The 25,391-nt window shown below is 44.7% G+C and overlaps 1 protein-coding gene across 1 annotated transcript in view; it reads left to right on the top strand.

Moving 5' to 3' along the window:
* Nucleotides 1-25,183, top strand: part of STAT1 (signal transducer and activator of transcription 1) — a 45,484-nt gene extending 20,301 nt beyond the window's left edge. Inside the window, exons 10-25 of the mRNA XM_077780201.1 lie at nucleotides 1,716-1,874; nucleotides 3,463-3,555; nucleotides 5,217-5,276; nucleotides 8,236-8,265; nucleotides 8,353-8,446; nucleotides 9,571-9,612; nucleotides 10,848-10,931; nucleotides 11,347-11,445; nucleotides 12,789-12,924; nucleotides 14,357-14,406; nucleotides 15,120-15,214; nucleotides 15,995-16,140; nucleotides 18,160-18,345; nucleotides 19,401-19,476; nucleotides 20,395-20,497; nucleotides 24,021-25,183. Of these exons, the coding sequence (XP_077636327.1) occupies nucleotides 1,716-1,874; nucleotides 3,463-3,555; nucleotides 5,217-5,276; nucleotides 8,236-8,265; nucleotides 8,353-8,446; nucleotides 9,571-9,612; nucleotides 10,848-10,931; nucleotides 11,347-11,445; nucleotides 12,789-12,924; nucleotides 14,357-14,406; nucleotides 15,120-15,214; nucleotides 15,995-16,140; nucleotides 18,160-18,345; nucleotides 19,401-19,476; nucleotides 20,395-20,497; nucleotides 24,021-24,035 (1,468 nt within the window). The 3' untranslated portion in view covers nucleotides 24,036-25,183. The remainder of the gene's footprint in view (nucleotides 1-1,715; nucleotides 1,875-3,462; nucleotides 3,556-5,216; nucleotides 5,277-8,235; nucleotides 8,266-8,352; nucleotides 8,447-9,570; nucleotides 9,613-10,847; nucleotides 10,932-11,346; nucleotides 11,446-12,788; nucleotides 12,925-14,356; nucleotides 14,407-15,119; nucleotides 15,215-15,994; nucleotides 16,141-18,159; nucleotides 18,346-19,400; nucleotides 19,477-20,394; nucleotides 20,498-24,020) is intronic.
* The last annotated feature ends 208 nt before the right edge of the window (nucleotides 25,184-25,391 follow it).

Raw genomic sequence — 25,391 nt, forward strand, 5'->3', positions numbered from 1 at the left:
CCTCCTCTCCCCCTCTTCTTTTTCCTCCCCCCAAAAAAAAAAAAAAAATAAAAAAAAAAAAAAAAAAAAAAGATGAGGGAAGGAGTCAGCAGGAAAGGTTTCTGAGAGGAAGTGGTCTTGCACAGACTCTTGAGGGTGAAGAGGAGTACTTCATGGAGACCAGGGAGGAGACCAGCATGACTGGGGCAGAGGAGAGGAGTGGCTGGGCATAAGTGGGGGCCTGCAGTACCCGTATCGGATGGTTGGAGAGCAGGGTGCCGGGGAGGATAGGAAGAAAGTGGAGGTGGCAAGAAGCTGGAGCCTGGTTGTGGAGACTCTGACATGGTGCTAGGAATGGGCCTTTGTCCAGTGGGTGCTGGTGAGCCAGGCAGGCTTTTTGCTTAGGTGGAGATTTACTTCTCTGTTTTATTTTTGTTTTACTTCAAAAGGTCACTTTGGCAGCAGTTGGGAGGATAGACTAGAGACAGAAAGGCCAGGTGGGCGGCTATGAACATGTTAGTGTCGTCCCAGGAAGGGCCGGCAGACCAGAATGGGTGGATGACTGGATCAGAGAGGAGATGAGGGGATGGTAGCCTAGAACAATTTCCAAGGGCCAAGGACCAGAGATCTTGGGAGGTTCTCTGAATTGCTACTTAAAAAAAAATTCACAATTAATTTTCAGTCATTCATTTTTATTCTGTGGATTGCCTGCTCATATTCCAAATTTCTTGTGGTTAGAAGCTCTGGTAAGATCAGAGCTTCCTACCCCAGTGTGCCCCCATGGGCCTGGAGGGGCACTGACCCCAGCCCTCCTGCTACCCACCGAGGCCCTGGGCTGTCAGTAGCTCCCTAGTGCTCATTTAGGTCACAAGGAGCCTCTTCCAGAGCCGCAGGTGCCCTCCAGAGTCCCCCTCTGTGCTGTCCACAGACTATCATTTTCTCGTGTGTGCCATGGCCTGCACAATGTTGGGAAGCACTGGGTGAGAATCTGCCTGGAACTTGCCCGCCCACCATCAGCCTGCCTTCTTTCATGGTGGGGGCCTGCTCTCTGGGTACCTTGAACTACATTAGGGAAATGGAACTGTGAAGTGAAGGAGAGGTATTTTGCTGGGAGAAGATTTTCTTCTGTCATTACTTCAGCTCGTCAGGCTGACAGTCCCACAACCCGACTTGGCTCAGAGGCACTTTACTGTCAGGAAGGAGGAACCTGAAAGCAATCGCTGGTTTCCTCCTTGGCTTATATTTTGAGCGTCTGGATTGAGCATTTTGCCTTCTCCTTTCAGTTCAGTGAAACCATGACCGTGGTTCCCTCGTCTCCTCCTACCCGGGGCCTGTGGGCTCCTTACGGCCTCCCACATCACATCTCTGGGGAGTCTGCTTTCCTGTGTCCTCTGCCTCTGTCCCCCTCATCCCCCTGTCCCTTTAAATCCCAATTATCTTACAGGTCAGTGGAAGTCACAGATCCCCAGCGGGCCGCGCCCACTGTGCCCCATCTCCTCAGGTCCATCTTGAAGTGTAGGGAGGCTTTTGATCTGGGCTGTAATCGGTCAGTGCCCATTGGTTTCTTCTCCCTGAATAACTGCCCTTGAACACCAAGATGAACCTTGTTCTCTGTTTTTCCTGGCAGAGTGTGGCCACACAGATAACATCATGTGTTGCCTGTAAAACCCACTTATTATAATCCAGTCTACTTTAAGATGGCTTCCAATTGAGACCCCGGTCATGTCCCTCCCCAGGTTCACCATAGTTGCCGAGAGTCTGCAGCAGGTTCGCCAGCAGCTTAAAAAGCTGGAGGAATTGGAACAGAAATACACCTATGAACACGACCCTATCACAAAAAACAAACAAGGGCTATGGGACCGCACCTTCAACCTCTTCCAGCAGCTCATTCAGAGGTAACTTGAGGGAGGTTGGTTTGTGTCTTCTGCGATGATTTTACTCAGGGGAGAATGTTGCGGTGATTCAGATCATTTAGAAGGGTTTAATAGGTTATGTAAATTTTTTAGGGCAGGCACCTCTTCCCAAATTCCTGTCTGTGCCATTGGCTTTTCATTCTTGTGGCCACCTAGCCTGGTGGCTTGTCAGTTTTACTCCTTGTCCTTCCCCTGGGGTCAGCCTGTGCCAAGACCTATCAAGTCTACCCTGGTGTCCCCTCCTTCCCACACCGAGGCCTCATCATATCTCAGGCTGTCACGTCCTGTCTGCAAAACTCGTACATGGTCACCTCTCAAGTGCTTCTCTTCTCAGCCCCCGGCTCCCTAGTCCCTGTGACCCTGTGCTCTCCGGAGCAGAGTTCAGCCTGGCTGTCTGTCACCTGCCATCCAGGTGAAGCCCCTCCACCCTATGTCCACTATGTCCACAGTACTATGTCCACAGTCCCAGCTGGCTGCTGCAGGGTGAGCTTCCGCACGCACCTCGTTTCCAGGCAGACCTCGTGCCCACCACATACAGTCACTTGGCCATGCCTCTCCTGTTTCTTCCACCTTTCTGTTGAACCTCATCTCAAAATTGTATTATCCTGATAATTTCAGCTTATATCTAATCATGCAATCTTTCCAGAATTCCCAAATATGTTACCTCCCTTTGAGATCTTCATTCTTCTCCTATCCTGGATTTATTATGTACTTAAGTATGTATTTCTGTTATCTGTGACATAAATTGGGAAGTTCTTGGAAGACAGAGATAAGCCTTTGTCATCTTTTTGTCCCCCACAAGGACAGTGCCTTGCCCACGGTCAGGTGTTTCAAATATACTTAGTAGGTGAATAAATGGCACTGGGTAGATGAATAGAGTTCATATTGCAATTTTGTCTTCATGTTAACTTGACATGTGGCTCATGTCCTAACAGGAATGCCTCAGTGCTATTGTTTTGAAATAATCAAGGATATTTATTTACTTGGGTTTTGGAATGCAAATATGATCTTTTTTAAAATGAAAATTAATGCTTCAAAATGTTTATTAGGTAATAAGTATTACTGAACAATTTTACTAGAAGAACAGTTTTCCAAAGGATACCAAAATACCCATTGCCAATTAGTAAGCAATGTGTTACAAGGTTCATTTTCAACCGTAGTAAAATTTCTTTTTATTTTTAAAATTTTTATTTTTAAATTGAGTACAGTGGACATACAGCATTACATTAGGTAGTGGTGTACAACATCATGATATTTGCATATGTTGCAAAGTGATCACCACACTAAGTCTGGTTAGCACATTTGGTTCTTCGTGCAAATTCGTAAATGAACATAACCCAAGTCAAGGTATTACAGGTCACTGCAACTACTCTGATATTGCTGAGTGTAAATTTGGTGTGGGGATTTCTGTGCTAACTAGCAAACTTCACTTTATTTATCAACTCGTTGGAGTCTTCCAAACCGAGTTTTAGCTTGTGCCCTCTAACCCCCTCTCCTGTGTAGGGAAAATAATTTGTACTGCCTCAGCCTTAATGGAAGTACTAATCTGCACTCTGCTCGGAATTTACAGCTCATTTGTGGTGGAAAGACAGCCTTGCATGCCAACTCATCCACAGAGGCCACTAGTCTTGAAGACCGGGGTCCAGTTCACTGTGAAGTTGAGGTAATCAAGAAAAGATGGGATCATTGCACCTTCTGCCATGAAGTTTGCATTCCTCACTTCCTTCACGACACGGTCGTATAGGGTGCTTTAGAGGAGGCAGTTTTGCTGTAGGCGTTTCTGTTTTTTTTAAGTTGTATTTATTTAAGTAATCTCCGCACTTAATGTGGGGCTCAAACCCATGACCCTTGATCACGAGCCGCACGCTCCTCCATCTGAGCCAGCCAGGCACCCCTGTAGTAGGCATTTCAATGTGAATTCTTATTTAGAATATCTGAGTCTGTCTTTACTATTAAAACTAGAACCATAACAGATATATATGGACACACACCTGATTTTTTTCCCCCCGTGATAAATGTAATGTGTGTTTCCTGTAGAAAGGAACTCAGAATTGCAGAACTGCATATAGTAGAGAGTAACGGTTCCCAGCAGCTTCACACCCTCCTGAGTATAAGCTTGTAACCTGGGCTTTGCGTACCCCTGCAACCATATGTGGTGTGTGTGAATATGGACTCATGACACGTATGTTTTTCTAGTGAATGGGTTCATAGCTTTCATCAGTTTTTCTGAGTTGTCTGTTATCTAAGTATCTGTAGACCACCATGGTAAACAGCCTAGTGTCCGTCCTCCCAGATTTCTGTCCATGTCTACACAAATACATGCATACATTTATGTGTGTGTGTGTGTATGTACATATATATGTTTTTATACATAGATACACATGCATATACATGTACATAATATAACATACAGTATTTTATTTTTAAAAATAAGGATTCTGCTATACATGTTTTTCAGCCATTTTTCTGCTCAATAAGAAATTATAGAAGTGTTCCCATGTGAGAACATGACTCTCCTTTCTCTGTTGAGTGGCAAGTTTATTTAGCTAGCCTTCTACTCGTGAGCAGCTGGACTCTGAAGAGCTGCACTGGCCTTCAGAGTCGGCCTTAGTTCTCTTTCCTGGGATGCTGTCAGCAAGGTCCCCAGTTGCTGCTTCCTGGCTGCTGGTCTTACAGCACCACACTCAGGCACCCATGGGGGCCGGGAACTCACAGCCAGAAGGGACAATAGAAATCTAGACCTATCCGCCTGCCCCCTCTAAGGAGCAGACCAGAGGGGCTCCTTCCTGAGGTCTGTAGCTCATCAGAGAAGACACGCACACATCTTAGCCCCACATTCCTTCCGTCTTTCTACACCCCCCTAGCATGACCATAGATGTTAACCTGTTTTTCCTGATTATGGGTAAGAGTTCGTATTTTTTCCCAAGAGAACAAACATTCGTCACAAGTTTTAGTAAAAAGCACATTTGCTATTTTCCACCCGTATAATTGTCCCAAAAGTAGAAATCTTGATAAAACCCAGTGTTGGCAAGCCTGTATATGGAAGCAGGTACCCTCACTCCCGTTTGGTGGGAATGTAACATCAGTGCTGCTTTCTATCAGACTTTAGTGTTACAGTTTTGCCCCAGCAATTCCACAGCTAGGAATTTAGTTGGCAAATACAATTAGAAAATATTCCAAGCAGACATACATGGATGTTGACTCTATTGTTTGTAATAACTAGAGGGAGTGGGGATTGGTGAAACCTTTACCAATAGGGAATTGACATATAAATAAACTGTAATAATTTTTTAAAGTGATGATGACATTTATTTTTCTTTCCAGACTGTTGGTGAAACTGCAAGAGCTGAATTATAATTTGAAAGTCAAAGTCTTATTTGATAAGTAAGCTATCTTTAATATTATCTAATATGCATACACTATTGAAATGCTGGTTTTGTTAACCAAATATAGACAGATACACTAGAGTTATTTATAAGTGATCCTAGGAGATTTAGAAAAAATTATTTTTTATATATTTTGAGAGAGGGCACAAGCAGGGTAGGGACAGAGACAGAATCCCAAGCAGGCTGTGCACTGTCAGTACAGAGCCCGACGCAGGGCTCAAACTCACTAACCATGAGATCATGACCTGAGCTGAAATCAAAAGTCCGACGCTTCACCAACTGAGCCACCCAGGCCCCCCTAAGTGATCTTAGAAGATTTAAATTGGTAGCTTCCATTCTGGACACTGGGAGCTTCCCCTAGAGCTGATAACATGCTGGTGCCTTTTTAGACTATAAATGAACAAAAGAATGAGTGTATTTTATGCGTATGAGCTTGTAATGACCAAGTCTCGCATATGCATACTACCGCTGCTCCCTCCTAGGCCAGCCCTGGAGGAGGAGGGGCTGTGATCAAACACAAGGCTGAAGATTCTGGAGGATTCTGCGGCCAGTTGTGGAATTGTTTGTGGAATGAATTGACAGCATTTTGTGGGGACTGTGTGGAATTTGCTGGGTCCACCCTTGTCTCTTCTGGGCTGTAGGGACCTGGGAATGGGCAGGATCTCTCATGGGGGTCTAAATGGAACACCCCCTTCCCATTTTGCCCTTAGAACCTCGACCTGGACTAGCACCCACCTAGCCACTGGCTCCCCTCTCTGCCCCACCCTTGATACATTTAATATTTTTGTGTGTAACATACTGGTTTAGCAAGTCTCAAGACCATTTATGACAATCCAAGTCATTTTCCTCTGGGGTTCTAGCTTTCTGCTCTGTAACAATGTTCTTTCTTAGAGTTTGTGCCCTGTTCATCGTCTGTAGTTTCTCTTTGTATCAGCTTTTGCTGCCTAATAGATCACCCTGAACTTAGTGGCTTAAAACCCAAAAAGTTATTCTTTCTCTTTTTCTGTGAGCTGTAGGTGTTTTGGATCAGCTTGATTGTTGCTGAGTGGTCCAGCATGGGCTTGTTACATGTCTAAGGTCCTGGCTGGGATAACCGAGCCCTTCTCCATGGGGCTCTCAAGGGCTAGCTGGGGCTTTATTGCGTAGTGACAGCATCCCAGGTGGGTAAGAATAGCAGCATGTGAGGCCTGTTAGGGCAAGCCTTGGAGCTTGTGCAGCATCCCTCTCATCCACTCTATTGGCAAAACCAAGTCAGAGTCGCCTGAAGTTCAAGGGCCAGGGAAATACACTCAGTGTCTTGAAAGGAAGTGTGGCAGAGATTTTATGGCTGTTACATTTATCACACTGTGCTCTATCTCAGTCTCTCTTTTGCTGTGTTATAGCTCTTTTGTCTTTTCTCTCTGTTCCAGCTCTGAGTTTTCTTCTTAGCTCTGACAAGGCAGCTTTGAGTCACACTGTTCCCTTTATTTCAAATTCTTTTTTTCTTTTTTAAAACTGGGGAAAATGGTCACTTGCATAGCTAATGGTGATTGTCATTCACAGAAATGTTGAATTTCTAGTTGAGATAGGAAAGGAAGCTAACTCATGGAACTGTGAGCGTACTGATGATTTCTAATCTGTGCCTGTGCCTCACAGATACATGGGTAGTCCGGAATATGACTGTGTACTCACTAAATTTATATAAGAGGCAAAGTTGCTCAAGATTGAACCTCAGATTTAAATTTTAAATTTGACACTTTCCCCAAATAATTGACTATTCTTGTATGTGGGGAGTAACCCTTAGCTGGCACTGATGGGTTAACAAGGCATAAAGAATTAGAAAGCCATAGGATGAAGACACCCAAGTTTGGGTAAATAAGATTAGGTAAATAAGATTAGGTAAATGGCAAAGGCCCCCACTATAGGACAAATGGGGCAGAGGCACCCAGTATAGGACAAAGGTAAAGGACAGTAGCAGAAAGCTGCTTTCACAGGAAACAAAGGACCGAATTAGGTAAACAGGTAAATAGGACTATAGACCACAGTGGAGCCAAGTTGTCCAGAGTGAAACTAATTAGCAAAAGAAAGATGCCTTCTTGACCCTGAGGTAGCATGCCCTGTCTTTCTTGTCTCCTAGGCCGGTTTAGGTAAAGAGAGGTGGGGCCTCATATTTGCTGTAAACAACCTTCCACCAAGCACCAGAATCTTGTTTTGTATTGACCCAAACTCCTAACACCGCATATTTCCAAAACCCCCCTTTCCCTCATGCCTATGAATTGATGCTCACAGTTTCATTGTGTCTCTGTGCATGCCCATCACGCTCGTAAGCCTTCTGATCCTAATAAATACAGAACAAGGACCCTTTGGGCTCTTGTCTCCGCCCAGACATTAGCCTCTCTCGCATTTTCAAACCTGCATCCCACTCTCTTGCTGGACAAGAGAGAACTCCAGATCCAGAGTCGACGACACTTGTACTCTCATAAAAGCATTAAAGATAGTAGAGAATAAAAAGAAGATTTCTGCTATCACATTGGAAGTTCCCTTGAGTTTTCTAAGAGCAGAGGCTGCTCTGCTGCCCCAGTGCGTAGCCCACATGCCTCACACAGGGTATGTGATTGCTCAGGAAATAGCTTCAACTGTAGATGACTTAACATTTATGGCCGGTGTGCTCTGTGCTCTTTTACCCATTATCTAGCTTACCCCCCGCCAAATCCTGTAAGGTTGGTACTGTTGGCACCACATTGTACAGATGAGCAATGTGAGGCCTGGAGAGTTTATTGGCTGCAAGTCACTCCGCAGTCCTGGACAGAGTTAGTGTAGGTTGATTGAGGGAGGGAGGGAGTGAATGAAATGGCAGAATACCCACAGGTGTAGATTTCGTGTTGATCTTTTACTTATACATATACTTTTATATTTTTGTTAAAGCTCATTTCAGAATTTACACATTCATGACAGTGTATATGTTTTTTTTTTTCCAGAGATGTGAACGAGAGAAATACAGTAAAAGGGTATGTCAAGTACTTTGTACTATATTTTACAATCTTTAGTAGTTCTGAGCCTTTGTAAGTATTTCTACTCTGTATGTTCTATTCTAGATTTAGAAAATTCAACATTTTGGGCACACATACGAAAGTGATGAACATGGAGGAGTCCACCAATGGAAGTCTGGCAGCCGAATTTCGACACCTGGTAGGGAGACCAGTTTTTCCGTGTTTTATGCTGTGTCTGGCGTGCTAGGACTTTATTTCCAGTGCAGTGGCACTTGGTTCACGGTGCGATGTAGACAGCACCCCGTATAGGAGAGGGCTTCCTGGAGTTTGTGGCTGGTGACTTCACCAGCACGTGGGGGACCCTTGTTCCTCCTCCTTGCCCCAGAACTGTTCTGCCAATCTCTCCCCCAGAGATACTTCTTCGGGGTGTAACTGTCTCGGTAACATATATCATAAACCAGTGTACGCACAAATTATCTGTTCTCGGTGCCTCTGCGACCTTGCTCACTCTAGACTCCTGCAGTTTCCTCAGGATTTATTACTGCTCCCATGTCCTGGCAGCTCGGAGTGTGGCCAGCCTCAGGATTCACACCCTCCTTCCTGGTGGTCTTGCCCACAACCACTGCCTCCACTGCTTTGTTTCCGGAGGAGGGGGGCCCATTCCTCCGGGGGTAGGGATCCAGCAGGGGTTCTAAGCGGGCCGTGCCTGTCTGCCTGCCTCCGTGGGAAGCTGCCCGTTGTTGTGACTTGTGACGGTGTGTTGGCATCGCGCCCTGGGAGGGAGGGCACCTCACCCAGGGAGCCTTGGGCTGGAACCTGCAGCTTTTTCATTGGCAACCATTTTGTAAGCCAGCAAGCTCACAGTTCGTGAAGCTGGACCTCATGGGAGAGCCTCACTGAGACTCAGGAGTCTGAGGGTGCCCAGAGCTGCTCTTGGGGTTCCAGAGTGCTTCCTTAGAACCTTAGGGATTGAAGTCCTTTTGAGGGCAGTTTTAGCTATGCCCTGAGCCTGGGGGCCATGAAACAACTGATGAAGTTTAAGGGGCATCATTTGGAAAAGGTTGCCTGGGGGAAGGGAGCAAGATGTGATTCCCCGGGGTCCTTCCAAACTCTGGTGTTCATATCGTGTCATGTCAGGCTTCTGGAAAAAGGCACTTAGGCTCCTGGGCCCACATAAGGCCCATTTCATATCTTGTTCTGCAGCCTGAAAATAATTTCACATCCTTTATTCTTTCTAAGTCTTGACTTTGGTTTGTTTGTAGATGAAAATAGCAACTGTGACTATTATCATGCTGTTTACTAAGATGGTTTCTTGTTCTGTAGCAACTGAAAGAACAGAAAAATGCTGGCACCAGAACTAATGAGGTGAGTCTGTCTCTGTTGTGAATGGTCTCTAACCAGCAGGTCTGTCCAGGGAGGTTGGCTCAGTACCCCTGGTGGCCGGGGATGTCTCAGAGGGGTTCAGACCCAGCAGGGAAGAGCAGTGAATGAGGTTTAGGACACGGTATGTCCGTGGTAGCAGTAAAAGCAGTGCATTCGTGCTTTATGGTTGTCAGAAGATTTTGCATGCGACTCCTGGACCCGCACAGCACCAGGGAACAGGTATCCTGGGTTTCTGTGCTCCTCACATTTCACAGGAGGAGAAAGTGAGTCATGGGAAGTTTGTAGGATTTTGCTAAAGGTTCCTGGGAATTCCCGTCTGAGCTGGAACTAGAGGCTGGTTTGAGGACTCCCCTGCTGAAAATGGGGTGCGGAGAGAGGGCTGTTTCTCCATGCGTTCCCTGCCCGGTGGGATGGTCTTTTCATAAGTTTCCTTTTCAGAGCCAGATCCTTAAGGAATTAAATTTGTAATGTAATATTCAGAAATGTACTACGGACAGAGGTTTGGGACGTTTTCAGCCTTTGTGCCCATGTAGCACGCCGCACTTCCGCACCACAGCCAGTAGCACTCCTGTGGCAGAGTGGGACAGGCCTCCGCCAGGGCAGCGCAGAGATGCGCTGTCGAGCCCTGGTTTTGATCTCTACTCTCTTTGTGACCTCCTGAGGGCTTACTTTCTCCTGAAAGCGCAGGTAGCAGCTGCTCCTCTCTGGTTCTAAGTCGTCGTGCTGCCTGCAGGTGATCGTGTGTAGCAAGGCACTTCAAGAACTGTGTCATATTTCTACCTAAACCAAGGACTCGTGACCTGCCAGGCTTATGCAAGTCAGTCCTTCCAGTAAATAATCACACCTGGGATGCATTCGCTTTCCAGCCCCATCTTTCCAACCCTGGCTGCCTCAGGCTGCCCTGCGGCAGTGGGCAGAGCAGGGCTGGAGCCAGGAAGCTTCACCTCCCAAGTAAACCCATTACAAGTTGCTGTTTCCCTGTCCACACTTCTTTCTGGTAATCTGTAACCCTTGCCATGGTTTCAGTCGTCTTATCTTTGAGAGAACACCAAGATATGATCCTTAGAACTGGGGCATACGGTATTGAACATGGGAATTTTTTCTGAATGGCAGTCGGCGGGGTTCAGGCTTCCTGCAGCCTATTGCAGTGCGTTAGGAAGCTGCAGGATGTGTGTGTGAATCACTGTATTCCTTGTTTCTTCCCTTTCTCTTTTAAGGGCCCCCTCATCGTTACAGAAGAGCTTCACTCCCTTAGTTTTGAAACCCAGTTGTGCCAGCCTGGTTTGGTCATTGACCTTGAGGTGAGACTTCCATGCTTCAGACACGGAAAACTTTATTTTTACCTTTAACTGTTAGATGCATTGTTTGTGCTCATTTTTCGTTTTAGACACACTTACTTAATAGCTAAAGAAGATTATCTTTTTCAGCTAATACTATCTTGACATTAATTGAATGCTTCAGGAAGCTAGAGAACTGAATTCACCTTGAGATGTACTATGTTGACTTTTTATACGAAGCATGGACACTTGTTTCTTAACTGAAACATCTAACAAAAATAAACTATGAACAAAAGAACTTAGCTTTACATTTTTAGTTTTCAAATACAAAATACATGCAAATTTACAAAAACACTTTGCTTAGTTTTGAGGTTACACAGCGGTCTAAAGGTGATATTTCTGTGATTCTGATGATTTCAAGGTCTTTGTCCTCTTCTAGACGACCTCTCTGCCCATCGTGGTGATCTCCAATGTCAGCCAGCTCCCAAGCGGCTGGGCCTCCATCCTGTGGTACAACATGCTGGTGACGGAGCCCAGGGTATGGAAAACACGCTTGCTTTTGTATAGGTGTTAACCAAAGACCCCAGGGTCTAGTAGCTTCTGCACATCTCAGAGAGCCCCTGTAGACAAGATGTTGAGAGAAAAGTGACATAACTGGAGTGACATTGTTAGGGATCTTGAGTGACTCTGAATTAGGGAAGCATGTATTAGAAATGAGAATTATGATTTTCCTTCTATGTGAATAAGCTGAGGCAATAGATTTTCTACAAGCTTATTGGAGAAGAGCTCATTTATTGCTTTTTTTTTTTTTAAAATGTATATATCTGCTAAACAGGCATGCTCTATTCTTTTTTTTTTTTAAGCTTGCTCCATTCTTAAGTGTGGATACTCACTATTGATTAATTACAGCTGATTCTTGTTACTCCTTCGGCTTCCATTCTTTTTTTTTTTTAATATAATTTATTGTCAAGTTAGCTAACATACAGTGTGTACAGTGTGCTCTTGGCTTCGGGGGTACATTCCCATGATTCATCGCTTACATACAACACTCAATGCTCCTCCCAACAAGTGCCCTCTTCCATGCCCTTCACCCGTTTTCCCCTCTCCCTGCCCCCCCCCATCAACCCTGTTTGTTCTCTGTATTTAAGAGTCTCTTATGGTTTGCGCTTACATTCTTTAAGGTCACTGTGAACCCTGAATTAGCAAAAATTGAGCAATTGCTGCTGAGCCCATCAATACATGGCCTTGTTGACGTGGGTTTCCTATTGAAAGACACCTTATCAAATATATTTATGGGTTAACATTGAACGGACAGCCACAGCACTCTAACTCATGCCTGAACAAAGCCCCTTTAGTGCACGTGCTTTTCCCGGACAGGTGCCTTGTGGCCACCTTGCAGTTAAGACGGCAGACAGCACTGCAGCACTACACTTGGGACCATTTTTCAAAAGTAAAATTTTTAAAAACCAAAAAAACCCACAAAAGGAAAAAAACATGGTGCTAAATAGACCTCAAAAAGGACACTTGCTTATAGTATGAGAGCTGAAACAAGAAGGCAGTTACTCTGTTTGACAAGGATCACTTTGGTTGACCTCTCCTGGAAACATATGTGTTGTGACCAAAATCTTTCTAGTCATCGATATGTCCACACACCCACAAATGAGCCCAGAAGGGCCATGAGTAATGATTTGGGAGTTAAAGTAACTTTGTATGAGTAGGTTGAATTCACAAATGTGAACCTGCAAACAACAAGAATCAACTGTGTTTCTCTTCTGTGAAAACTGTATGTCACAGAAACCAGAACTGAACTTTGAGACTGATCCATGTTTTAGTGCCTTGTTTATGACCGATGGCCTTACATTTTGGGTATTTTCTCTCCAGAATCTGTCCTTCTTCCTGAACCCGCCTTGTGCACGATGGGCTCAGCTTTCAGAGGTGCTGAGTTGGCAATTTTCCTCTGTCACCAAAAGAGGTCTCAATGTGGACCAGCTGAACATGCTGGGAGAAAAGCTACTTGGTACGGACTTTTTATGTATATAAAAATTGAAATTCATAAAAAATATCTCAGTTTGTTCCTTTTCCCTCTTTGCTTTCTATTTTGTTCAGGGTAGAAGAGTGTCAAAAAAAAAAAAAAATTGTGGGCTTTTCCAGCTGGAGATTATTATAGATAACTGAGGACCGTAGCTCACCTTGGAAGTAGGTATAGACCTGATAAAAGATGTAAATGAGTCCTTTCCCCATTATCTCATATTCACATTTCTGAGCAGGTTTCCTAAGGGAAATATTTTTGAATTCTATAAAATACATTGGTTGTGGCTAAAAGAAGTTCCTTGATAAGATAAATAAGATGAATAAGAAAGATGAAGTCTTATTAACCTTGGGGAGAAAAAAACCAAGTACCCAGCACAGTAAGAATAATAAGTAAGGTCCTGGGGCCACCCACCACATAGCATACACCCAAGACTCTTGCCTCAGGTGGCCCAGGTACATGGAGACATGTCCGCATCAGGGTGACATCCCTCTAGCAGCAGTTTTGCCTGATGGGCAGGATCCAGGCCATGATAGATAATTCCCTGTCAGGAGCTAATATCATGAATTATCATGAATTAATTAGTCTTCCACATAAAGGAGATCCGAGGCCTGCTAGTCTCAAGGTCAAATCTTGGATGAATGGGAATATCTGAACTATATCTTTGAAAATCCACAGGCAGCTTTTTTTTTCCAGGTTTGCTTTCTGTACAGCAGAATTGTGTGTATTGCAGATTCCAGTAGACTCTTCCTAACCACATAGCTCTCATCAGTGGCCTTCTCGTGACCTGTCACAGTGAGGGTCTTATGCTATTTAAGTAGATGTAAGAAATCACCTTGTTCCATTTCCTTATTTGATGTGAATTAAGACATATCATTTCTGCCTGTAAAGGCTTATTTGTGGTTCTCTGCAAAGAGAGGTGATGGGCTCACCGCCTCGTACAGCCTGGACTGCTTTAATTCGTGTAGCTGGTAACCCCTAGGCTTCCTTCCCTTTGTTTCTCTCCCTTGACTTTTGATTTGCATCAGCCTCCTGAATCCATGTCCCACTTGGAGGAGGGCCGAGGGAAGTACCCAAATGATATCCAAAATAAGCTTGAAAAGCCAAGTGTTAGTTAAATAGATCACCTAGGGGTGATCTTGGTCTTGGCTAGAAGTCTGAGAGAACTCTGTAGGACCCCTGGGAAAGGAGCCTGCCAAGGAAGGAGGAGGCAGTGGGAGATGATACTGCATTGAGAGGTTCTCCAGAAAGCACAGTTAATTAGCATTAATATGTCTGAGAGTATCAACTACGTACATACATTCTTTCTCTTTGGGGTGTTGGCCCTTTTCTTTGAAAGGAAATACAAGAGCTGTCAGTGTAACCAAAGCTTCAGAATCAGTGTTTTGTTTCCTGAAACAGCATATTTTTATTTGGCTAGGTCCTAATGCTGGCCCCGATGGTCTCATTCCATGGACGAGGTTCTGTAAGGTGGGTGCCCTCTGGGTTTTATACTCTTGAGTGCTCACTCCGTGTTGCTGTTCTCGTAGTTTTTGCTGCAGTAGTGATTTAACTGTGTGCTTATTTTGGCATGCTTGTCTCTGGCCCATGGAACCCCTCAGGCAGGTTGTTTACTTTCCTTCAGTGGAGGTCAGTCTCCAAGTGTGAGTCGGACAGGAAGCGCCTGCGTGTGTGATAACATTCTTTCGTATCTGAAACGAGTCTTGTGTTTACTCACACCGGTACCTTGCCTGGCAGCATTTTAGCCCCGTTCATGAGAAATGTGTGCTCTGTGCCGGCTTGGACAGCCTGATGGGCCAGATGAGTTTTCCCAAGCCTGCTCAAGCAGCGGGACCAGTTGGAGGGAATAATCAGACCCCACTGGGGTCACCAGACAGTGCTGACAAGCTCACGCTACTGGATTTTACTAGTACGAGGGCAGCCTTTGTTCTGTGTTCACCCTGGAGGTCATTCCCTGGCTGGTTCGCTGTGGTTTAGAGAGGGAAGCAGGGCCTGCCCCAGGAAATAGAGAGCTTGGTGTCTGCAAGCTGATAAGGGGAGGGGCGGCTCTGGAGGGGACAGCATTAGTTTTGGCAGCTGGGCAGGCTTTGCAAATTAAAATCCAATCCGATGGTGGGAAGAGGGCTGGTAAGTTAGTATTTTGAATTTCCTTGTCCCTAATGTGTGCCTTTGTACACTTGCAGGAAAATATAAATGACAAAAATTTTCCTTTCTGGCTTTGGATTGAAAGCATCCTTGAACTCATTAAAAAACACCTGCTCTCTCTCTGGAATGATGGGTAAGGGCCACGGATAGATTTATATTTGAAACGTATTTTTAGCACACACTTCCTTACTGTAAGGCTGAGACAGCCCTGACCTGGGAAAACCTCATTATTTGATAAGACTTGTGTGCATCTCACAGAAATGGATGCTTCTAGGCTGTCCCTTCAGGGCTTCATGATAGTGGAACCTCATAAGATTAAACTTACAGTTTGTAGTATGTGTATATGTATTTTTAACATTTAATTAAAAATGTTTTAGTGGCATTCATGTGTTCACTCATTTAACAAAAATTTCTTAAGCACGTACTTACTATATTGCTGTTAGGAAAGAAGAAAAACTTTTTTAACTTGGCAAGTTGTTTTTATGTAACTTATTCCAGGGTCAGTTGAGGCTTCAAAAAGGCTTTAACTTGGTCAGAAGCGCTAGAACATAGAAATACATTGTTTGAATTTTCTCTCTAGTATATCAGATGTAGAAATTCAAACATTTTCATGGCTTGTAAAAATAATCAAGTGAAAAAAAGATCATCAAATGAACATAAAAGGCTCATTAACCCAGCCAATATTTATTGATCCCCTATAGCATCCTGTTGGCAGTGTGTTAATGATTTTTTTTAGACTTAGGCATAAGTGAAATCCATCCCCAAGTGTCAATTAGATTTTAAAGCATCTAAAATACACATTTTTATCCTATGTTCTTTTGTCAAGTTTCAGTAAGTTCACGTGTAAGTTCACATGAAAATTCAAAAGCTGGCTGACTCTCAAAGGACCTCCCCAATCTCTTTGCACACCCAGGTGTATCGTGGGCTTTATCAGCAAGGAGAGAGAGCGTGCCCTGCTGAAGGACCAGCAGCCAGGGACGTTCCTGCTGCGGTTCAGTGAGAGCTGCCGTGAAGGCGCCATCACGTTCACGTGGGTGGAGCGGTCCCAGAATGGAGGTGGTAAGTGAAGGCGTACCCTTCCATCGGCACCATGAATGCGAAAGCCCTTCCTCATCGCTGCAAATCAACTTGTACAAATACTGAGCTTTTGACAAAAAATTGCAGATCCTATCCTTACCCCGAGCTGAGCCTCCCAGATAGGATTTAATACATTGCCGTGAATATTTGTGAGTCACTGCCTGGGACATGCTATGGAAATGATGGTTTTTAAAAGACAAGGCTAGGGGCGCCTGGGGGGCTCAGTCAGTGTCTGACTTTTTGACTCAGTCATGATCTCATAGCTTGTGAGTTCGAGCCCCACATCAGGCTCTGTGCTGATAGCTCGAGCCTGGAACTTGCCTTGGATTCTCTCCCTCCCCTGCTCCTCTCTCTCCTAAAAATGAATAAACATTTTAAATAAATAAATAAAAGACAAGGCCAAGTTCTTCTGTTTTCGTCAGGGCTGTTACTGTAGATGAAGGATGTGAGTCAGCATGGCTGGCAACCAGTTTTGGGAGGAAACCCACTTTGTACAGGCACATGCTTCCAGACTCGCTGTGGGGGATCCCACGTGGGAGCATTTCTGCCGGCAAGCTCTGTGAGGGATCCTGGGGACCGGTGCAGCCCTCCACCCTGCCTTCAAACAGAGCAGGCGCACATTCGTCTCTGCTCTATCTCAGGTTACTGTTTGGCCAAATGAATCTGTGGCTAACAGCCTCCAAACACCTTTGCGTTATGGAACAGGTTTCGGGGGGGAGGCCGAACAGTAGAGATGAAAGAATGATATCGACAGACTGGTTCCTTTTCTCAGTTGCTTATAATTTGCTCTATTTGAGGGACTGGAGGAAAAAACTGATTTCATTCCAGTGACTTTTCTGCTTTCCGTGGAAAGGTGCAAAAAAGATAGGATACTTTTCTCATTCTATTTTTTTTCTCCAAATAAAAATACAAGAAACCTGGGGTTAGGGCCCAGGATAGGCAGTTGATGTTAGAAGCTGCCTTTTCACCTTCTCCCCAGAGAGTGCCTTTCCTTGCTGACTGAGCGATGGAGTTAGCACAGCAGCCATGGAGGGGAACATCCTTGGCAACCAGAAAGCTGAAGTAGGGTGGCACCAGCTACCTAGCTTATGGTGCCCGCGTAGTCTGATGTCGTAGAACAGAGCGCCTGAACAGCAGCCTCTGGACTGTGTGTGCCCAAAAGCAAGCTTCTGGATCAGTTAGGAAGCAGCAGTCAAATGAAGTCTGTGAATAAGACCATGAGTGAATTACACTGGTTTATTACAGCAAAGATTAGAAGAAAAAGTAATAAATAGGACCTTTTTTTGCGTGTTTAAAAAATTGTTTTCCATGTATTGGCATCATTCATTTCAATAAAAAATTTCATTTTTCAATCTGAAAAGAAAAACAACCAGAAAGTGAGAGTATTTTTTATTAATTTACTCTATGACTTGCACCAGGGTGACCAAATTAGAATCTATTTATCTGGCTGTGGGTGGATACGTCATTAAAGATTCAGGCTGCTAAAGATGTGTGATAAACCTCTCCTTGCCAGGTTAAAAATGTCAGCAAATAATGATAAATGCAGTGTTGTTGCATTACTAGCAAGTAAATGGCTGCCTTTATTTGTCCTGTTGTTTTTTTTTTCAATGTTTTATTTATTTCTAGGAGAGAGAGAGAGAGACAGCGTGAGCAGGGGAGGGTCAGAGGGAGAGGGAGTCACAGAATTGGAAACAGGCTCCAGGCTCTGAGTTGGCAGTCAGCACAGAGCCCAACGCGAGGCTCGAACCCATGAACCGCGAGATCATGACCTAAGCGAAAGTCGGATGCTTAACCAACTGAGCCACCCAGGCACCCCTATTTGTCCTGTTTCTAAGAAAGGATTATAGTTTAGAAGTAAAGCAGCATACTGTGCTGTAAATCCTCTACTGTGATTAGTTCTTACCAGGTCCGCTCAAATCCACAAACTCTGCAATGCATTGTTTCTCCCCTCTAGTGTTTTGGGATGGTCCGTGGGATTCACTGAGCTCTTCTTCTTTTCAGAACCTTACTTCCATGCAGTGGAACCCTACACGAAGAAAGAACTTTCCGCTGTTACGTTCCCTGATATTATTCGCAATTACAAAGTCATGGCTGCTGAAAATATTCCAGAGAATCCCCTGAAGTATCTGTATCCAAATATTGACAAGGACCATGCCTTTGGGAAATACTACTCCAGGCCAAAGGAAGGTAGGTGGAGGAAGCACGTAATCATTGCCCTGATGAGTAAATAGCACAGTTCAGTCATTCCTGGTGCTTAGGTTCTCATTTTATCCTTGTCCCAAGGTTTGCTAGAGACAGGATTTAATAACACACACTGCTTTTGCCTCCCTATAAGTATACAGTACCTGCACAGACTTCACCCATGCCGTGTTATTAAGGCAGCACTTTCTTTTGAATCACTGCAAACAGGCTTTCCAAAGATGGTATAAACCCAGACATAGTTGAAACATGTTATTTGGCTTGATACGGATAGTAAGAAATGAACAAATAATGTCTCATTTTAAGGGATGTTGATAAAGTCCATTTGTGGTCTTGTGTATTTGTTACACTATTGCTTTTTCCACAAGGAAAGAGGTAAATGGCAGGAACACTATGGCCAATTCATTATACCAGCCCGTTTCTGTTAAAATTAGGGAGGTAAGGCCCAGGAGAAGGAAAATGGTTCATTCAGGGTTATCCAGGTAATTTATTAGATCATATTATTTCTAGTGATTATTGTTAAGAGTACACGTAGGCTTAGAACACAGGTCTCTTGTTTTTCCTTCTTCACTGAATTGCATTTGAGAACGTTCAAGTTAGACTGATCTGGTTCGGAACACACCAACACAGTTTATTATAGTTTAGAACCAGAAATCTCAATGTTAGTGCAATTGCTTTGGGAAGAAGACACCCCCAGCTTCACCTTGACAGCTGTGTGTGTCTCAGCAGCCAGGCCAGGACCAGTACGCCAGACAGAACTTCACAGATTTGGGGCTCCAACTTCTGCAGCATTTTGAGCCTGGGAAGGAGAAACCTCTCAGCTTGACTTCTGTACTGAACTCTTCTCCCTTACCCTTGACTTGCTTCTGCATTTCCCCTAGGATTTCAGGTGACCCAGGCAGGGAAGTCACAACCCCTTAAAGTTACGGGACTCTAACTTGACTGTCAAGAAAAACAGTAGAACTTTGATGAAAGAATGTTGATCATCTGTTGTTGTGTGAGGTCTGCTAACGGAAAGCTGTACCCGATGTGTTTGCTTCCAGCTCCAGAACCAATGGAACTTGATGGCCCTAAAGGAACTGGATACATCAAGACTGAATTGATTTCTGTGTCTGAAGTGTAAGTGAACACGGAAGAGTGCCATGTTTAAAAACCTCAATCCAGCCCTGCTCCTGGCTGGGGCCTGGTGAAGATGCTCGTACTGTGCTTTTTCATTGTAATCGCTGCCGCTGCCACCACAGTTGGACTTGTTGGAAAGATCCTAAATAGAGATCCCGGTGTCACTGCCTATCAGAATTTTACTGCCTTTATAAACAAACAAACAAACAAACAAAAAAACAAAGAAAAAAAAAAAGGAAAAGAAAAAACTACCCAAGGTTGTATATAAGGTTTCTAAGTTCCCTCCAAACTGATACTTTGAAAAAGTATAAATAAAATGAACAAAAATTGATCAGAGTGGGAAAGTAGTTCTTTTCAATTGAGGAAAGGCCAAAGTGATGATTGAGATACATTTTTTCCGCTTGCTTTTATTTTGTTGTTTCATTTTATAAAAGGTAGAAAAAAATTTGGAAAAGTCATTGTCAGTTATTTGGCCTGCAGCACTGTCTTGGGGTGAATGGATGTAGCCTTCATGTAAAAACACTCTGGAGCAGCTTTATCTGCATACAAACCTCAAGGTAGGGATGAGGGACTCCCCAGACATTTCTCGGTGCCTCTGGGGCCACGGTCGGCCCCAAGGCATCGCCCTCTCTGGGTGACTCACCGCACACGCTCGCACACAGGTCTAACCAGGCAGAAGCGGCGCAGGGTCCAGTCTGGCTATTTCTCACTCACATCTCTAGAGTCCTGTACGTTTCCCAAGGGGCCGGGCTGGGGACGCGAACCTCCCATGATCTGTGCTTTTCCAAATGTACCGTACGAATGTATGCACCCAGCTGAACTAAAAGCATCGAGTGATAATCCCGTCACAGCGGAGGATGAAGTGTCCCTGTGTGCATCTAGATGTTAACATCTCCTTCTCCTTTCTCCCCGTTTTAGTCATCCTTCTCGACTCCAGACCACAGACAACCTTCTCCCCATGTCTCCTGAGGAGTTTGATGAGGTGTCTCGGATAGTGGGTCCTGTAGAATTCGACACTATGGTGAGTACCCCCCGGGGGTGTCCTCTGTGCTGGCAGACTGCGTGCTCCGTGAGGCAGGGAGGGCGCCCACACACCCCTGGCTTGTCCGCAGCGTGCCAGAAGGGGCCTCGGGCGGGGGCGGCGAGGGCGCCTCTGAGATCAGCAAGCCGAGTCCGAGCCCGGGCTGCGTGGTCCCCGGTGCTCCGCACCTTCCAAGAACTAAATGACATCTCAGACATTTAAAAGTTCCCCCTCTGCCCTTCCAAGTTGTCCTTGTAAATTTCTTCACATATTAAGGAGCTATGATTTCTCTGATAAACCGTTTTCCTCCGGCCTGTTATGTCGATGCCGTGTCTGAGTAAAGAAGTGCCGTTTTTTGGAAGGGAGAGGAGTGGCGCTTGATGGTTACGATAATTACAGATGCCTCGCCAGCGGCGATGAAACAGCCTCACTTGCTTCACACTTGAGAACTAAAATGTACAGCTGGCGCCTGCCAGCGGTAGAAGGTTCCAGAAGTGACAGGGTTACTGGTGCCATGACCACAGTAGGAACAGGGCTGTCCACAATAGAGAGGATCTCCCTCAGGGAGAATGTGTTTCAGTATATCAGATAGTATTGTTTGCCTGTCAGACCAAAATTCTTCCTCCTAAAGACTTTTTTCGGTTGACTGGAATTTTGCTGATGCTGTTTAATTTTAAGCCCTTTCCCCACATGAAGTGATTCCAGTGTATTTTTAAAAATGTGTTTAATCCTTTAAAAAAAACTACTCTCTGAGTTATTGCTATCATTTCTTCATCACTGCGTACCTTAGGCCTGGCATAGACCGTGTGCTCAGTGACGAGGAAGGGGGTCAGAGAAAGGAGAGGGGTCACAGGGGACAACTGTTGAGACACCCGGGGTCATCTAGCCTCGTGTTCAAGGAATGTGTGTGTGTTACCACAGCACCTGTTCAGAGTCAAGTCTCTGGTACTTAACTTTTTTCTTGGTCCTTTTTTCTCACCCAAAGAAGCACAGACTAAAATCTTCAGAGACTGTAATTCCTTACACCTTCCTGATTGTTGCGAACTAAAAAAAGTCACTTCTGTTCCCGCCGGCAAATGTAGAATGAAACTTTTATATGTGCAGGGATGTGTCCTCTGTTGGAAGGTAGCCCCCGACCCTGCTAAAAAGTGCCTTATGAGCCCAACACAAAAATGGGACAATATATATAAAGCCCTGTTCCAAGAACATACAGTCTATTGATGGAACCACAAAACGGCTCATCTTCTTTTGTACCTGCTTTGTTGTTCCTATGCAAGTTACACTGTCATCATGATCATCATTAGTAGGTGACACTTAGTAAGCACTTACTGTACCGGGCACTTCACAGGTAGGAACTTATTCAGTCTTCACAACCACCTTCTGAGTTAGGCATTACTGTTATTCTCACTTTTACAGTGTGGAAAAAGAGCCACCCTCACCCCCAAAACTGTACAACCTGACTAAGAGCAAACAGCTAGTAAATGATGGCATGAATGTTTAAATCCACCTGGTATGTCTCCAGCGCACATGCTCTTGTCCACTCTCCTGGAATACCTCCCAGAAAAAGCCGAGCTTTGTTTCATTCAAAACATCCACCACAGAGAAGCTGTTTGCACAGGACCGAGTAGGTTTTATTCCAGGTTATTAAGACAAAGGCAGTGTGGCCTCTGGGTGAGACGCCTGTGTTTGGGATTTGGAAGTCAGAGCTCCAACTCTGTCATCACCATTATTGCCCTTGGCCTTGAGAAAATAAGATGGACTAGTTCTCTCCATCTCTGCAAGCAGTTTGACTACTTTCTCTGTGCTCTTGGAATGATAACTGTGAGAGCAATTTAAATACTCTCAGGAAATGGCTTTATGGTCTCTGGATGACCTCCCCCCCACCCCNNATTCCAGCTGACTTCCCTCATTCCATTTGTGAGGGAAATAAACCTATTTTACACACACACACACACACACACACACACACCCCTCCAGACTAAACCTTTAGAAGACGAAAAGAGCTAGAAGAGGCTTAATATGGGCATGGCACTCGCCAGACAAAATAAGAGTTGGATTAGTCTCCAAATTTTGTCTCACATTATGTGTCCTCACCTGTGGCCACGATTTCCATTCAGCGCCTCCTCCTGGTGTGAGGGCAGATGCTCTGAAATGGACTCCATCACTGAGAGCTGGCTGTTTCCACCACGTCTGGTGGCGGCAGCTCCACACTGGGGTCAGGAACAGCAGCGCTGCAGGCTCCGAGGAAATTGTCCAAGAGAGACAGAGCACCAGTGTTTTCTGTAGGATGACTTGATTATTTGTTTAGTCTGGATTTCCTGTACAGTAAACTTTTTCCTCTGGGACTACATGATAAACGGTCTACTCTCCTAGAGGCCTCTGGTCAAAGCTAACAGTTACAACAGGAGCATTGCTTAATCATCTACTATTTCCCACCTACTATATTAGGCATTGTACGTGTTACCTAATTTAGTCCTTTTAGCATACCTTTCTGCTTACAGTCTAGTTCTGTGTGTTTTTTTTTTTTAATGTTTATTTATTTTTGAGGAAGAGAGAGTAGGGGATGGGAAGAGAGAGAGGGAGACACAGAATCCGAAGCAGGCTCCAGGCTGTGAGCTGTCAGCACAGTCCCATGTGGGGCTTGAACCCACAAACCGTGAGACATGACCTAAGCCAAAGTCAGACACTTAACCAACTGAGTCACCCCGGTGCCCCTAGTCCTGTGTTTCTATTGCTATTCTGGGCCCCCAATAATTTTCTGGTGTTGGGGGGGGACGGCTGTTCTGTGCATTGTAGGATGCCTAGCAGCATCCCTGGCCTCTACCCACTAGTTGTGGGTCATGACACACGCAGTCATAATGATCATAAATGTCTTCAGACTTTGCCGGAGGACTCATCCTGGGTCGAGAGTACCTGGTCTAAAGGGAGAACCCGGCATGGACTGAGGTAGGAAGTCAGTGGCAGGTTAGTGGTCTCTGGGTGAGCACTGTACTGCCCACAAGGTGCCCCGTTCAGTGCAGTTGGGCAGGTGGCACTGCCAGAGGAGATGGAGGGATTCCTCATAATTCTGTTTCTCTAGTCTGTGCCTGAAAGACATCTGTTTATTGTTCCTAGTGCATGGCCTTTAAGGAAAACTCCACACTTCCCCCACATCCCTTCCTCCCTTTGGCGTGGAGCGCAGCATCGCCTCACCCTTGTTTTACACGAGCAGATTTGCCACGTTGCTCTGCCCCCAGACTTGCATAACAGCAAAAAGCTTTTATGTGGCCTGGATGAATTGACAGAATTAAGCCAGCAGGCTGCAGAGGAATAATCCGTCAGCTTAGATGATATAAAAGGTCTCGATTAGTCCAGGATAAAGGATGGATGGCACATGCTGAAGGCCCCTAATTCCATGGTTGTTATTTGCTGTTTGAAGTGTCTTCCTACTACCCCTGTAGAACAGACAAGTGGTGTTAAATATATGAATCTGCATTTCATAAGAGCAGTGTAATAAACTCAACCACATTTTATCTTTTCACAGATGAATGCAGTATAGAGCATGAATTTTTCTCCTCTGGCGACATGTTTCCTTCCCATCTGTGACTCCCTCCTGCTACTCTGTTCCTTCACATCCTGTGTTTCTAGGGAAATGAAACAAAGATGAAGAAGTTTGCTGCAACCTGTTGATAGCAAGTGGATTTTCCCCTAATTCACAAACGTCTGTTACTCTGAAGGGCTTCATGCATCTTACGAAAGGTAAAATTGAAAGGCCCTCTCCGCAGAGTGGGTTTGAGAAATGAAAACTACCCAGATAACACTGAAAACATGAGGACTAGAATGAGACTTCTTTGGGAAAGGGGGAGCGCAATGAAGCAGCACTTAGCAACGCTGTGCCCAGAGTCCAGGCCCAGCCGTTATAGGTTGTCGGGCAGATCACATGGTTACTTGGGGAACTTCTTGATACAGGATTGGCAAATTTCTCTTCCGGAGAATTCTTATTTGTTCCCTCTGCTTTACATATGGCTGGAGGTTTTCCATTGGTGTTTACCTCTGGAATAGTTCAAAGCTAAGTTACCTAGAATTCCATAAACTGTTTAGCGAAGGTAGCCGTCCTGTATCTAGAGGCAGGGATACAGGTCATGTTCTTCCACACGAGCCGTATGAAGCTCAGAGCAAATTCTTGGGAGGCTTCGCTTTTCTCTTTGTTATGGCATGATGTTACTGGCTAATAGCAATAGAAGGAAATAGATTTTCCAAATTCGTAAGTAGTTTTTTTTTTTCCTGTTTAAATCTTAATATCCAAAGCTGATTATCTTCTGCCTTTATCATGGTCCCTAGTAAATAAAATCGTCTTCACACTTCTGTTCACAGGAGCCAGGCTGTTAACAACAGCTCTCACAAGGCAAAATCCCGTTTTTATAAAGCAAAAAGTCAAAATTAATCATAGATGCAGACCAACTCAGAAATTTAATTCATGTTTCTCAAATGGGTTAATTTGTCTTTATTATCATTGGTTGGTATTTAGTCTTTGCCACAGAATTTTCAAATTGAGAAGAAAAAATAGTAATTGACAACTAATTAACCAGAGATAATATGAGAGTCAAGTCATGTGAAAACTCATCCTGTGTAACCGCATTGAGAACGACATGTTTTTCACTGATAAATGTGTGTCTCTGACAAATACATTTGCAGATGGTTCCATTATCTCTCCTGTGCTTTTTCTAGACCGCTTTCTGATGTTTTGTGACGTGTATTTTGTTACTTACCGTCTTCCTTCACCTGCACTGACACAGGCCACGTGGTTGAGTGGGGTGGGTGTGCCAGGCCCTGCAGAGAACTGTCACAGACTGCTGTCTTTGTAGCCGCACCTTCATTTCCCCGCTGTCACCCCCGCAGTTATACTGTTGTGTGA

This window comes from Crocuta crocuta, unplaced genomic scaffold, assembly GCF_008692635.1.
Source record: "Crocuta crocuta isolate KB4526 unplaced genomic scaffold, BGI_CrCroc_1.0 scaffold38, whole genome shotgun sequence".
NCBI classification, from domain to species: domain Eukaryota; kingdom Metazoa; phylum Chordata; class Mammalia; order Carnivora; family Hyaenidae; genus Crocuta; species Crocuta crocuta.